Genomic DNA, 14,500 nt, shown 5'->3' with positions numbered 1-14,500 from the left:
ATTCCAATAGCAGAAATGAGGTCTCAAGGTGTTCAGCTGAAGTGCTGTTGTATGTCAGTTTGTTTTTTTTTTTTAGTTTGATGCGCTGAAATAAACGGTGTAAAACAGCAAACCAGTATGATACACACAGTTTAACAGTCACATTAAGCAATGAAAAACGCGAAATATGACTTCAGATGGCAAATCCCTTCGCTCTTCATATATGTGTACACACTTCAAAGAAAACTAATGTAAAATAATAACCAAACCCAATTTGCATACATCTGTTTGAACAGATGAACAAATTCAGAGTAACTTAAATTAGTGCTTTAGATAGTTGGTACAGGTGCACCCCAATAAAAAAAATAAAAAAAAATCCACTGCAATATGATGGTTTCCACTCACAGCTTTATAATGATGATGATGATTAAAAAAAGATGGGGCACCACTGAGACACGAGCCCAAAAAGTTCAAGTCCAATATCCCAGTTTCAGATTTTAATCCACATAGTGCACTTTTGCCTGGAGCTCCTTTGTGACATACCCCAGAAGGGCGCCTGTAAGCTGCTGCTTCAAGGTAGCGTTGCCCATCACGAGGGCAATCAGTTGAGCCACTTCTGTCCATTGGATGTCTCCCATGATGACCATGAGATCCCTATAAAGCATCTGCTGCTGCTGAGGAGTGAGCTCCATGATGATCTGAGGCAGCGGCTTGAATGTTCCACTGGTAAGCCAGCAGCCCAGAAGGCCTCCGACGGCTCCACCTGCAAGAACAAGGCACAACATTGTCAGCTATATTGACCATGAAAGATTTTCTGCAGTGACCACTGAATCATGTGATACAACATGTTGCGCCCATATTTGTCCACTGACCAACTGCAATTCCAAGAGGACCCCCGACCAGCCCTCCAGCGAAGGCCAGCCCACCCGCCGTGGCTGCTCCCTTGGATGATTGTTTCACTGTGGTCTGCACTTGTTGATTGGCAGACAGCTCACAACAGAGCTTCATGACGTCATCAACCCGTTGACACATGCTGAAGCGTAGGTTTGGGAAAAAGGTAGCCTCCATCAAACAATATCAAATGACATCACAGCGACATGCAGTGCATACACTCAAAAGAGGTTTGATCTGTTCTGTTCAAATCAGCAATTTATGAAATCCTAGACACATAAAAAGAGATGATTACAGCAGATATTGTACGGACTTGTCTGTAAAAACACATTTAACTGCACTTTTGTGAGTAGAAACGGGTCTGATTTTGGGATCTAGTGCGTTATGATTCATTAAGCTGCTACTTCTGCCAGCGTGTAACGAACTGCAACTAAAATTGTTTTTCTTTTCGTCGCGATGACAAACTATATGGCCTGCTTGAGTTACCGACACTAAAACAAGAGTTTGTGTTTGGCAGATCAGATCTTTACTTCCACTCTTTTATTAGCACTCAGCCCTATTCCATATACTGGTACCATTTGAAAGCTTGTTCATCGCTAACGTTTTCCAAATTGCGAAGATCACACATGGATGGATTAACTGTACCAGCATGAAATGTGAGAAGTCGTAAACCATTTACGTTAAACGAGGTAAGTGTGATAAACCAACAAACTCGATTGCATCATGAAATCGCTCCTCTTGCTAGCCTCAGTGTCATCCGCAGCAACTGAACACACCATGGAACTCCCTCTGAACGAACTGAGGTCGCTATTACAGGCACACGAACGTGCACAATACCCTACCTTACTGTGACAGTAAGTCCTCATCAATATACTGTAGTTCGTCGATATGGTGTCCAGCCACCGGTAACTTCTGCTTTGTGAGCTTTCTTGATTGTAGCCGCAATGCCTGACGGTAGCGGGGAAACACAGGGTTGCTACGTTCAGGGACAGTTCGACGATTTCGCACACGGCGACGGATCACAGGGGGAAGGTGATGTCAAGTGAAGTTGGGGTCTGGGTTTCGACTCGAGTCACGAGACAGGAAATGTCAGTGTTATGCCAAAAAGTGATTGGACTCCAGATATCGACCAGCGTCCACAGGAGCTCTTAAAGCTATAGTGTGAAATGTATTGCCATCCATCCCGTTGTATGCGAATGGTGCGTACACAGCCCGTATATGTAAATATTATGAAATTATTGCATTAACCTGTTGTCTGTGTTGATTTTACAATTTAAACAGGGTTTCTACTATTGTGTTTAAATCCACTTTCTATAAAGCGCAAGAATTAAATGTTATACTCATTTCATGCTATTCTTAACATTAACTTAAGCTCCAAATTCAAAATGAGAATAACAACAACACTGCACTTACTTCGAGATTCGGCAGCATCAAGCATGTAATTTGAGAATTAGCATATGTATACTATGAACGGTATGGAATCAACTATACTTGTTGTTCTATCTGTCACACATAGGAAATGCCAATGTATCATCGACGCGCTTGGGTTAATCTGTTTTAATTAAACCTAGAAACTGTGATCATTGCGGGGGAAACTCAAAAATATTGGGCTCGTCCGGGATTTGAACCCGGGACCTCTCGCACCCTAAGCGAGAATCATACCCCTAGACCAACGAGCCGATGCACTAGTGGCTCCAACACTCGAAATTCGACAGCACCCTCTGGCGGATCATATTACAGTTTCCCTGATAGTGTCAGATGTAAAGCACGGGTCGGATTGACGGTCATAATACACATTTAACGTAGAGAGAACAATAGCATTAAATACATTGGTTTCATCGTAAATCTTTGACTTTCATTCGTTTCAGATGGCCTTAACATTTTGTAGTGCTGTTGGTAAAATGAACTCGATTATAATTTAAAGCAGGGGTAACAACCGATAGATACCATCACTCGCAGGAAGGGGCCTGGAAGTATGGTCTGTAATCAGCGGTGGATGTTAATAACTCGCTCGTTAGCTTGAGAACACAGCACTATGTATGGCTATGAACACTTGGTCATTACACAACACAATTCACAAACCCTGCATGCGGTTTGGAGTTTCGTACATGGAGGAGTGAAACAAAATTCGATTGGCTTTGGTTTCTGAAAATGGCCACCCGTAAATTGATATTAGTAAATGTCACTGTGCCTTGGTGAAACTAGGGCAACTGGCACAGCACAATGTTTTTGTTGTTTACATTTGTGCTTCGTGTTTACCCAGAGTTCACTACGACGATATGGAGTATGAATTACTCCAATCCGACCTCAGAGGAAGATGAAGCAGGAAGTGTCTGGTCTGCAAAATAAAAGCACTTAGGGGAGGCGGTTGTGTATAACGTAAGACAAACAGGGTAATTTATTTTTATATCTTATTTATGTTGTCAGTTATTTTAATTGGACAATTAATAAAAAAGTGAATTACATTATTAATTTTGTAAATTCCACAGTAGCCTTTTGTTATCCATTTGTGATGGTGGTGTTCAGACATTCTGCTATTTGATAACAGTTACACTTTATAGAACATATGACACTATTTTTAAGTGAAAGTTTACACATATACAAAACATGCAATCTTCCAAAAAACAGCATTGAGAATGAGTGTTGTTGTATGGTACACACAACCCTAAGATTTAGAGTTTTCATTTTACTTTACATGCATGTTTCTGGGCTGTGGGAAGAAGCCAGAGAAATGTCCAGAATCGAACCCACGTCCTTCTTGCTGTGAGGCAGCAGCACTAACCACTGTGCCACAGTGTCACGCCGCTGTGCTTCTACTTCTTCAGCCTTTTTTTTTAGTTTTAGTTTTTAGTATTTACTTATAGTAAAAAACAGGATAGAAAAATCTGTATAAAATGTCCAAATTTCATGAGATAAGAGTCGAAAAGTGTTTACCAAAAGGCGAAAAGGTAGGCCAAATTTAAACTGCGCCAGTGATTCTTTTATTTTGAATTTTCATACCGGAAGCGAAAACTTAACATTACAGAATTGATCCTCGAATGGGACGCACGTCACGGCGAGAGACTGACTGGCCAAGAATATTTTTGCTAATCTTTGGGATTACCAAACGCGTGGACGATTTTTGGGAATGATGCACAAATCGTGAAATGAGAGTGTGAAATGGTATCTCATCCGAAAGTGGGGATCACTACCGCCGCCTCATTGATGAATAGGATCAGAACGGCTCACGGGAATAGCTGCTGCTGCTGCTGCATTCATAAACACTTCTTTAGGACTCACAACTACCCCTGAGCTTTTTGCATCGGGGCCACTAAACACCGTGTGTTTCTCCTGTGTGCATGAGCTGTCAATGGCTGAAAAGGGTAAAATGAGCATAGACCATCTCGGCGGAGTTGTCAGACTCCGAGAGGAACACGAGAAGGTAATGTGAATTGCGAAACGTTTCGCTGCGTTCTAACAAACGGCGAGTGTTAGCCAAAGCACTGCCTGCCACTGGCCATGCGGCGGACCAGGCAACGTCCCCGAGCCACGGCTGGACCCACTTTGAGAACAAGAAACACACACACACTACACCGTTGGCCTCAATGACACCAAACATAGCTGCTAGTTTACGTCATGCTTGTACATGTTCCAGAAGCTTCTTTCCAATGCAACCAACCACTCAGTTTCAAATTCAGGCTCTCTGGTGTTGCGTTCACTTTCGTTTCCCTGCTGTATTGTGCCCACCCACTACTACTTCTACTACTACTACTTTTGCACGCACGCTGGCAAGGTCGTCTTTAAACTCTTCGAGGAACACATCGGGGGAAAATATATTTACACGTTTATAATCACCCGAAGCAGCCAGCTAACTGTATATTTGGGTTAGCCGTAATGCTTTATTATTTTTTTTTAGTTTTTTTTCGTCAACCACACAACGCACATTCAAACGTCGAAACCAGCGAGTCCCAGATATGAGCAGGACGTGGAAACGCATACACTTTATCGTCTGGACTGGACTGGATTGTTGAGGAAGTTCAAGTTGCCACTTGTCCCAGTACCCCTCAAAGCTTTCCTCCTGTTTTATCATTGTTGGTCTATTATCAGGATGTGTAACCGTTACGTGCATGTTTCGCCACGCAGCTATGTAACTGTAATTTATGTGCCACCACATGTCGCAGCGGAGGACTCTTTTGTCTGGTTGTTGGCTGAATTCACCTTCCTCAATCCTCCTCTTTTGGGGTTGTCTGGGTGACATTCTGTAACAAACACCCACATACGTTGACTTTCCCCCGAACTCCCATTTGCACCAGAAATCACAGGAATCTCCGGCTTAAGACAGCGACCATAAACTGCTGATTTCTCACGTCCAAAGTCCCTTACATTCTATGAAATGCCTGTTGCAAGGGCGTGTAAACTCGCTGAAAAAGTCTGTTTTATACTGACACGGTTTGTTCTTGAAACAGGTGGTGAAAGACTGCGAAAGCAGGATTCAGCACTGGTAAGCTTTCAGCAAGTCCTCAACTTTATTACAGCTCGGTCTTGTGATAGAATTCTATGAATGTTTGACTTTTGCTTCCGCCTTCACGGACCGCGCATAAAAGAAGAGGATGACATTATTTCGTATTAAAACACCCACATTATTAGACGAATTTTTTTGTTTTAATTTTTTTCACTGTGTAATGTTAAATAAGTGTAAGAAACGCCCACTACATATGAATACTTCCAGGTGCATACACATAAGATTAAAAAAACAAACAAAAAAAAAACAACAACAACCTGCACGCTTTATCAAATTCATCTAATGCTAATTAGTTTGCATGAGCTAAGCTAAAGAACTGCCCAAGTTCTGCTCTCTGCAGTTCTCGTTAACTCTTCAAAGTGGCTGCCAAGACTCATTTATTTTTCCTGCAGAGTGACCCACTTCTAAAAATACAACCAATGTGGAAAAGGAAACTAAACAAACAATCATCTTTATTTTAACAGGCGCTTTCAGAAGTCCGTATTAAGACACAGCTGGTATACTGCTGTGTTTGCACTGCATTATTTATTCCGCAGCGAATAGAGCAAGGCGACTAAGGCTTTCACAAATAATCTTGCTTCCGAGCAGTGCTTATGTGGGTCTGTGGCGCATATCCTTATAATCAATCATTCAACACTTAGTGATCAGTCAAAAGGAAAACTTCAAACAGTTCTTCTTTTTTTTTTTTCTTTTTCCCGGCATTCGTATTTGCAAGAAATTGCCGATATTGATAAAGCTCACAAAGTGTACTAGACGAGTTCATTGTCCGGAGCTTTTCAATTGAGGCAACAAGAGTAGCAGATGGGCCTTGATTAGCAACTTTGAAAACACCTGTGTGTTCGCCGCCAAAGTAGCAGCCTTTTAAACGCAGGTGTTTCTTCTGTCAGAAAAGTGCACGCTTATTCAGGCTGTCGCAACACCTCTCTGACTGGCGCAGTTCTCTTCCGACCTGTTGGCTCCTGCCTCTGCCTTTGTTTTAATGAAGGGACATTATGTAATACCAAATTTACTTTTTAAAATTATGTCTAAAATAAACAGAGCTCGCTACGCGTAATAGGTGAGGACGCCTGCGATGTGCCCTCAATGCAAGTAAATTGTAGGTCCCGGTGGTTTAATAGCTGGATGCTGCAGGGCACTACTCATGAGGTTGATATTTAATTTCTAAATCAATATGTAGCGTCATGTGTAAAAGCAATAATTATGTGCAGTTTCATAATTACACAGGCTACACTGCTTTGCAATGGTTCAAAAGTCACCTTGAATTGGACAAAAAAAACCCTTTTAAAAAACCCATACCTTTTTTTTTTTTTTTTATGTGCAAAGCAATATTCTACAAACAGTCATATCTGTCATTGCAGCTTTTCGAAAAATTGCACTTGACCAGCGTTTAAGTTCTCTGTTTGGAGACCTGCACCTTTGTAATTCAAGGGGGCAGTCCAGCAAACAGGATCGTAATTATGTTCATTCAACCACATGTTTATTATACAAGTCATAAATCACATTCATTTCTTCTGCGGAAAATCTGAATTTATAGCATTAAACCAACACAGTCATGTTAATAGATTTTCGGTATGTGGTGACGTTAGAAAAGGGCATAAAAACATTGTTAAAAATTACGTTTTCCAGGTCTGTTTTCTATCTGAACCCTTTACCCCCCCACCCCCCCATACATTCTCATCAATTTAAATTGCACAACATGCTGAGAACATATTAAAGCTGAAATTATCCTCACTGTTCTTTATCAATATGTTCCTTGTAGTGATGCAAATTATCGATTCATTCATTAATTGTTAGTAGATTGACCTTATCGGTCGATTAACGATTAATTGATAAGAGGCAATTTTCCATGAGAACCTAAATTTCACAATGAAAAATGTGTAAGGAACCCATTATTTAAGCCTGCAATAATGTTGAGGGTCCAATGTGACACATTTTTACATTAGAGAACAGTAAAAACACCCTAAACATTTATCCCCTGACTTTAAGTAGACTTCTAATGGGTCACATTTCAACTTTTTTTTTTTTTTTTTTTGTAAATAGTTGTTTTAAAGTAACTTGTTCTCGGTATATTATGACCATCACAATATCTACAGGTGAATTTCAATTAATTGCGACTAATTTGATTCAATCAATTAAAATTTTAATTGACAATTAATCAATAAGCGATGAATTGTTAGCATCCCTAGTTCCTTGTTGGGATTAATCTCAGAATCAACCAAGAGCGGAAGTTCAAAATGAAATGTCCTTGAGTCTAAACATCGTTGCATAATATGCATGTACTTTTGTGCAGGGAAAAAATTTCAGGTGACTACGAAGCCTTGAATGAGCGCCTTCATACTCTTCCGGACCAGCTGTCTTATGATATCATGGTGAGTGCCAGTGTTGACTTGAGCGCAGAGAGCTGGGGTTTAAGTTGAGTGTCTCACTGTGCCAAGTTCATATTTCCTCACGCCGCGAAGCTGCGAGAAAATCCATTTCATCACCGAGCTCAACAAACTTTCCTCCCGTATCCTTCGTTCCGCCCCTTGCATTGATCGTCTCCTCTCCTGTTGCACCTGAACAGGTGCCGTTTGGCCCTCTGGCCTTCATGCCAGGGAAGCTGGTGCACACCAACGAGGTGACGGCTCTGCTCGGAGACAACTGGTTCGCCAGGTGCTCCGCCAAGCAGGCTCAGAAACTCGTCGCGCACAGGATGAAATGTAAGGTCACCCCCCGCCCTGCAATACACCTTTACGTCCGACAGAGGGTGCTGTGGCATCAAATTTACACATATTTAAAAAAAAAAAAAAAAAAAACCTGACAACAAACTGCCTCCTGCAGCTCACAGCTATTTACCAAGTGAATATTGGGAAAGTTAAGCTCTGAGTTAAAAGTCAAAAAGGTGAATTGCTGCTTCTTGTCACATTTTCCGACAGCAGTTAAAGGTCGCAGCGGTTGCAGGTCTGTCTTACCTGCTGTGATCTGTCCCCTCACTCCTCCAGAACCAGCACCTGTAGTTAAAACATTACTAGTTTTATTGTTTTCAAAAGAAAAAAAAAAATGGAATGTATTTTCTTTCACAGTGCATTGCGAGCCGACGCGCTGTTTTTTTTTCCGCCTTGCTGCTCATTCTGAAAATCTCATACCGAGTCAAATGGGCCTAAGTAACCATCTCTGATGTGAACATTATTAGTGTGTTTAGTGAAGCAGAAATGTGCTGCCACAGCCCATCGGCAGCCGTCTGCACACACCCCAAAAAGCCCTCCGCCGCCACCCCGGCCCGGCCCTCTCTGCTGACCCCGGCCACCCTGCTATTACAGAGCTAAGTGCTGTAATACAAACACTGCGAGCTGAAATGTGTCAGACAGCGGCTGAGTTGTCAGGCCTTCTGTGTTTGACCTTTCCTCACTTTCGCTTGATGCGCCGACTGGATGGGCTCCCGATCGCCATGGAAACAAGGGCCCTCCGCCGCTATTAGTAAAAGGGCTTAATTGTTGTCAAGATTTAATGATCCAGAGTTGTATTCAGGGCACAAGATATTATGAACTGTTTGTGTCATCATTTTTCTATTCTCTCTCCTTTTTTCCCCCCACGCACCCCCTCCTCAACTTGTTCGGGCTTTTAACTCTTGAGCAGCTGGTCGTCCCTGTTCAAATTTACTGTTTTGTTTTAGTCTAAGCTACCCCGGAGGCAGACTTTTCTTGTTTTCTTTGTTTTTGCCAGTCTGCCTCAGACTCTCTGAATGCATGTTTTTGATAATCGCGCACCTGTTTTGTGCAGATGTGAAGAAGGAGCTGGACGAGCTGTCACTCACCGTGAAAAACTTTGAATCGAGAGTCAGTTTTGCCAAGGATTGGGAGACCATGTCGGCTGTGAGTAGCTGCGTTACCATTACGGTGCAATTGCGATTTGCGGGCGTTTCCAAAGCCGTAATTCTCTGAAAATCCTGCGGGATGAGATTTGCTTCTGTTTGTTTACGTTTGTTTGCCGTCAAGAATGGTTGTTGTATTTTCTCTTTGATTACTTGTAAAAAAAAATAAATAAAAAAAAAATCTGTCTCCTCCTCCGTCTAAACGTAAACGCACCATTTTCACTCGAAGTGAACCGGTCACGTGACCCCCGGACGTCACGTCCGGCGACGCGCAAATGCGAGAAAAGTGTTTCCGTGACACTTTTGCGATAAACCTCTATCTGAAGAATCACCTCATGACGGCGTCAAAACCTTTTAGCGATATTTCAGAGGTTTGTTGAAATTTAGGTGTTTCCAATATCAGTTTTCTGTCGCGACGTTTGGGTGTCGCGCAATTCAAGGGGTGATGGAAACGCAGCTAGTGGCGTCCCAGACGAGGCAAAGCTTGAAGAGGGGGTTTGGTGGCCCGCGCGCTGACTCTGCTTCTCCCTCAGAGGAAAGGAGAATATGTCGACATCAGAGAGGACATGGGACACCCAGACGACCCCGTCGCCAAAGGTACCCCCGTCACTTTCGTCAGCTCGGATCGTCTTTGAACCCCGCTTCCTTTACTCAGCTGACCTTTCGCGTCTCGTTTTTGCCCCTTCAAGCCAAGCACAGGGTTGCGCACAAACCAAACTCGATGCCCAAGGTGGATGCCGTTCTGGATCTCCGGGAGCCGGGTGGGGAGCAAGGAGGAGAGGGTGAAGGTGAAGGAGGCGACAAATGCGTCATGACGGAGGAGGAGCTGTGGGCTCGACTGGATGAACTCGAGAAGCTTGAGGCGCTGCAGGATGAGCAGGACAGGTAGAATATTGGGGACCTTTTGCATAATTGCAGCAACAATATAGTGCAAAGAGAAAAAAATTATAGTAATTAAAATAAATAAATAAATAAAATAAGATTTAGTAAGAGTAAGAAATGAGAAACACATGTTAACTGCATAAATAAATGCTTTATTACACCTTTATTAAATGCAAGTGGCTGAGAAAAATGAATTGGCTGCAGGGAGATATTAGCCTGCTTTAGATTGATTTAGATTTACCTTATTTCATGTTTTCTCCTCCTGCAGATTATCCGATAACGCAGACATGAACGGGGAGGACACCTCATCCCTCTCCTCGGAGGAGGAGAAGGAGGGAGACCAAGCCCGTCCTGCCGACGACCCGATTCTGAAGCCCAGCTGGGCCTCCGGCCCCGAGAGCAAAACCCTGGTCAGCGCGTCCAGACAGGAGCAGCAGGAGGAGGAGGACGACGACGACAACGAGGAAGAGGAGGGCAGCAGTTTGCCCACCATCTATTTCTCTCACACCGTCGAACCCAAGAAGGTCAGACAAAGACCAAAGAACTTTTTTTTTTTTTTTTTTTTTTTTTAGTTTAATCCCTCGACTTCTTCCGCCCTGCGGCGCCGCTTTTTCTCTCTCTCTCTTTCTCCAGGTGAGGATAAACACGGGGAAGAACACCATGCTGAAGTTCAGCGAGAGGAAAGAGCAGAAGGAACACTCGAAGAAGAAGAAGAAGAATGGCCACGCCAACGGCCACGCCCACGGCCACGCCCACGGCCACGCCCACGGCCACGCCCACCACGATTTTCACAAAATCACGACGCCGGCGGACATATACAGGTATTCAAGGTTTTGACTCACTCAAAAAAAAAAAGAAAAGAAAGAAAGACGACACAGACGTTGAGATCCGCCCTCGCCCTCCCTCTCAGGTTGTTCGTGGACGTGAAGAACGGCGAGCCCTTCCCGCGGAAGTCCATCCTCAAGTCCCGCAGCCGAGAGAACAGCGTGTGCAGCGACACCAGCGAGAGCAGCGCCGCCGACTTCGAGGAGCGCCGCGCCTTCGGCCGCGGCTTCAGCCACGACGACGGCGCCACCACGCACAGCGACACCAGCGACGGCGTGACGGAGGAGGACAGCCCCACCGCCGTCCCCCTGCACCCGGCCAGCAGGTTCGAGGTGAGACGACACTTTTCTCTCCTCCCCTCCCCTCCCCTCGTTACCGGTGAGTAAATCTCACCCCGGGCCAGCGAGCGTAGTTTCCCATTAATCCGTCTGCCGTCTATTCCATATTCTGCACAGCTTTTATTCACGACCACAGCTTGAGGGGGGGGGGGGGGGGGATGGCAATACAGCTGCATTAGAAAGGTGTAGAAATACACCCGTGAGCCTCTGCTCTCCTAATGAGAACATAGCAAAACTCCCTCAGACGCCTCGTTACGTTTGAAGGTCCAGTGTGTAAATGTTTTTAAGGAAGCCCGTCTGACAGCGCGTTTAAAAGAAATGGCGGTGCAAGATGGCAGCTCACTAGAAGCGAGACCCCCGATGTATTGTAAGAGCCGGATACCGGACTGGCAATATGATGGGACGGCGATTTTTTTATCCCCCAGTGGCCACTCGAGGTACTGCAGCAAAACAAATCCCATGGGCCCATAAAGCATTTTTCCCTTTAAAACAGCTGACAAGGACGACTGTGACCTGAAACGCGATTCATGGCAAATCTTTCTATTGTAGATTTTTCACTCATCGCCTTTTAGTCGTTGGAAAAAAAAAAAGAAAAGATAAAAGCCAGAAAAAAACACCAGAAACAAGTTTATTCCCAGCGTGACATCACAACGTAGTACGCGCTGCTGTGTCTCAGCTCGTTCTGATTGGCTGCGGTCCTGACGCGTCTGTGAGTGACGCTCTCCAGAATCCTTCTGATTGGCCAAATGAGTCAGGTGACTACAGAGGCATGATGGGAAGTGACACTACTGCGCACGCTCTATGGGCCCATTAATGCAGAAGCCAAATCTTTTTGGGCATATGCGCTGGCTGAGCAACTTCATTGAAATGAACGGGCCCTTATTGACCTTTATTATTGCCCTTCGAATATTCTTTATTCTTTATGTTTTATGTATGAGAACCATTCTAACCAAACGAGTGTCATTGCATTGTGACTATACACTTTTATCAACGTATTTATGGGCAGCGTGTTAAGCTTTTACCAAAAATAAAAATCATAAATCAAGCCACATTTTTACACACTTGGACCTTTAAAGCTGCACGTAGTGGAACCAATCATTAAACGTCCATCACAGGAGGCCGTGCGAACAGCCGAAGGCAGCCGGGATGAGACGGGATAAACACTGTATGTAGTGAGCGGCAATCAGTCGGAAATCCACCACCGCGCAACAGTTTGGGGTCACTGACTCATTTCTGCACTGAACTCTATTATAGCCAGTTTCATAAAATAACGATCCTCTGCCATCATAATGAGTGCACGAAAAAATCAGTCAATGGGAACATTTGAGTGTATCACGAAAACCATTCCCAATGTCTAATTAAAAGTGATTGAGAGGGATTCCAAAGGTTGCAAAATTCAAAGTGAACGCACTAAACGGAGGCTGAGATATAAACCACGATGCTGCACGACGAAGTACAAAGCTTTACTTTGCCGTTTTAAACAGGTTCAATAAAAAATTACCGAGTAAAAAATATCTCTGATTCCTCCGCAGGCGTTCTCGGGCACGGTGGTGGAGAAGGACCCGATGCCCACCACGGTCCCCCACCTGACCATCGCTCCGCCCGCGCTGCCCACCATCCTGGAGAGGAGGCAGGAGGAGGTGGCGCCCGACGCGGCCCCGCCCCCTCAGCAGGCGCCTAAGAGGGTGTCCAAGTTCAAAGCTGCCAGGATGCAGCAGAAGTGACTGTAACACCCGGATCACCGTTACTCCTCGTCCTCCTCCTTCTGCCCCTGCTTCCTTTTTTAGCGCCTCTGTCTCTCATTTCCAGCCGATGCAGTCAGTAGGGAAAGACACAGATCTCTCTCCCCCCCTCCCCCCCACCCCCTCCCCCCTCGGTCTCTGGTTTCTCGATTCCTTCACTCACTCGAACTCTGTCACGTCCGTAGACTGTTTAGTCAGGGAAAAAAAAAGCACAAAAACAGCGACGGTGATCAAGCTGTGTGTGGATCTTTTTACAACACCAGTGAATTTCCTCTTCTCGGCTTTCTCCTACATTTTAAAAACAGCATCGTGCAGTTATCCTTCGCTGAACCGGAGCTTCTAATTTTCCGTCACCTGCTCTCTTTTATTCCCCCGACTTTGCCGATGCAGACGAGGCTCTGAGCTTTCTGACGAGTTGCCTTGCTTTGCGCGTCTCCTCCCAGGTCGTTTTACAGAGGCAGTTGCCCGCTTGCCTTTATTTTACCTTCTCTTTACCCTGCCTATGAATGTATGTGTTCCATTTGTCACGAGCTTTATGTAACCCCTGAGAAGAAAAAAGACATTGATGGAAACTTAATAAACAAACCTTTTTGGCTACAGGCCTTTTTTTTTTCTTCTCTCTTTCTCCTCTCGTTTTTCAAACCTCGCGTGCCAGATGGATCCTTTCCCTCGTCCGTTTGATTTATGGCACTTATTCATTTTTGGAAAGACCACGTTGAAAACATTTGGAAATGGAGAGGCCCATTCAAACAACTTTGATTGGAGAATTAGCTGTCTGTCTGACTGCCTGCTGAGCCCAGTAGCAACAGCTTAAGATTTTCCCATTGGTTCATTATACACCACGCCCTTGTGGCAAGGCAAGCTGTAACGTACGCAAAAATAAATAAATAAATAAATAAAACTCTAAATGTTTCCCCCAAAGTAAGGCCTTCAGTATCATTTGTAGTTTTGTTGCGTGTGAAAATCCACTGCAGAATCTGCAACAACAACATCTGCAGCAGCAGCAGCCTTCTGCAGTCGCCGCTTGATGGACGTCCTCTGATTGGTTTTTAAGGGCAGCTTGCAGCCGTCACAACTTTTTTTTCATCATGTTTTTTTTAAAAATGCCTCTTCAAAACTTCATTTTTTTTATTTATTTTTTTTTATCCCAGTGATTCACTTGCATTGCAAACCCAGTGATGCTTCGTCGACAGAACTCGATTCTGCATCTCAAAGAAACTACGACTAAATGCAGTTGCTTTTGTTTGGCGTCGTAATGTGGAATTGTAACATGTTTTTGCCACTGATGGCCAGTGTAAAATGTTTTGGTCTTTAAAGTGCAATAATGAGACCCAGGCTCAGCCAGTATGGCTTTTTTTTCACGAATTATTGTTACTCCCTTTTTTATGCGCCGTTGCATATTAGATTTGGAAAAGCCAAAGTAAAGCTCTGATATTTTGCCATGTCTGTAAATGAGCAATAACATTCGATCAAAGCTGTGAAGAAAACTAAA

The 14,500-nt window shown here is 44.1% G+C and overlaps 2 protein-coding genes and 1 non-coding gene across 5 annotated transcripts; 1 reads left to right on the top strand and 2 right to left on the bottom strand.

The window, feature by feature from the left end:
* Positions 1-58: 58 nt before the first annotated feature.
* On the bottom strand, positions 59-2,971 carry LOC142899142 (protein C19orf12 homolog). Its single transcript, XM_076042594.1, has 4 exons — positions 2,953-2,971; positions 1,713-1,818; positions 852-1,012; positions 59-742 (listed from the first exon to the last, which is right to left on the bottom strand). Exons 3-4 carry the CDS (start codon positions 1,009-1,011, stop codon positions 477-479), a joined length of 426 nt encoding a protein of 141 aa, XP_075898709.1. The 5' UTR covers position 1,012; positions 1,713-1,818; positions 2,953-2,971; the 3' UTR covers positions 59-476.
* Positions 2,478-2,549, bottom strand: trnap-agg (transfer RNA proline (anticodon AGG)). Its single transcript has one exon. It is a non-coding gene; the product is annotated as a tRNA-Pro (tRNA).
* Positions 2,972-3,767: 796 nt separating the features above from the next.
* On the top strand, positions 3,768-13,605 carry uri1 (URI1 prefoldin like chaperone). Of its 3 annotated transcripts, XM_076042596.1 has the most exons (12): positions 3,770-4,291; positions 5,316-5,350; positions 7,662-7,740; positions 7,935-8,070; positions 9,131-9,222; positions 9,755-9,818; positions 9,911-10,106; positions 10,372-10,627; positions 10,737-10,848; positions 10,879-10,924; positions 11,014-11,260; positions 12,799-13,605. In XM_076042596.1, the coding sequence occupies exons 1-12, from the start codon at positions 4,220-4,222 to the stop codon at positions 12,988-12,990; spliced, it is 1,527 nt and encodes a 508-aa protein (XP_075898711.1). In that variant the 5' UTR covers positions 3,770-4,219; the 3' UTR covers positions 12,991-13,605. The 3 variants fall into 3 exon arrangements, with proteins under 3 accessions (XP_075898710.1, XP_075898711.1, XP_075898712.1); XM_076042595.1 differs by having other exon boundaries at positions 3,768-4,291; positions 10,737-10,924; XM_076042597.1 differs by lacking the exons at positions 3,770-4,291; positions 5,316-5,350; positions 7,662-7,740 and having other exon boundaries at positions 7,934-8,070; positions 8,544-9,222; positions 10,737-10,924.
* Positions 13,606-14,500: the final 895 nt, after the last annotated feature.

The sequence above is a fragment of the Nelusetta ayraudi genome, unplaced genomic scaffold (assembly GCF_046127955.1).
Source record: "Nelusetta ayraudi isolate G7.1 ecotype Tasmania unplaced genomic scaffold, CSIRO-AGI_Nayr_v1 ptg000071l, whole genome shotgun sequence".
NCBI lineage: Eukaryota > Metazoa > Chordata > Actinopteri > Tetraodontiformes > Monacanthidae > Nelusetta > Nelusetta ayraudi.
This window is presented reverse-complemented; position numbering and strand designations above follow the sequence as displayed.

Bases quoted from the DNA above. Each gene is read 5' to 3' on its own strand.
- uri1 (XM_076042595.1), top strand. From the start codon at position 4,220: ATGGCTGAAAAGGGTAAAATGAGCATAGACCATCTCGGCGGAGTTGTC. The intron at 7,741-7,934 runs GTGAGTGCCAGT...GCACCTGAACAG, and splicing joins AGCTGTCTTATGATATCATG to GTGCCGTTTGGCCCTCTGGC. The intron at 9,223-9,754 runs GTGAGTAGCTGC...CTTCTCCCTCAG, and splicing joins ATTGGGAGACCATGTCGGCT to AGGAAAGGAGAATATGTCGA.
- LOC142899142 (XM_076042594.1), bottom strand. From the start codon at position 1,011: ATGTGTCAACGGGTTGATGACGTCATGAAGCTCTGTTGTGAGCTGTCT. The intron at 743-851 runs GTCAGTGGACAA...TTGTTCTTGCAG, and splicing joins TCCTCTTGGAATTGCAGTTG to GTGGAGCCGTCGGAGGCCTT.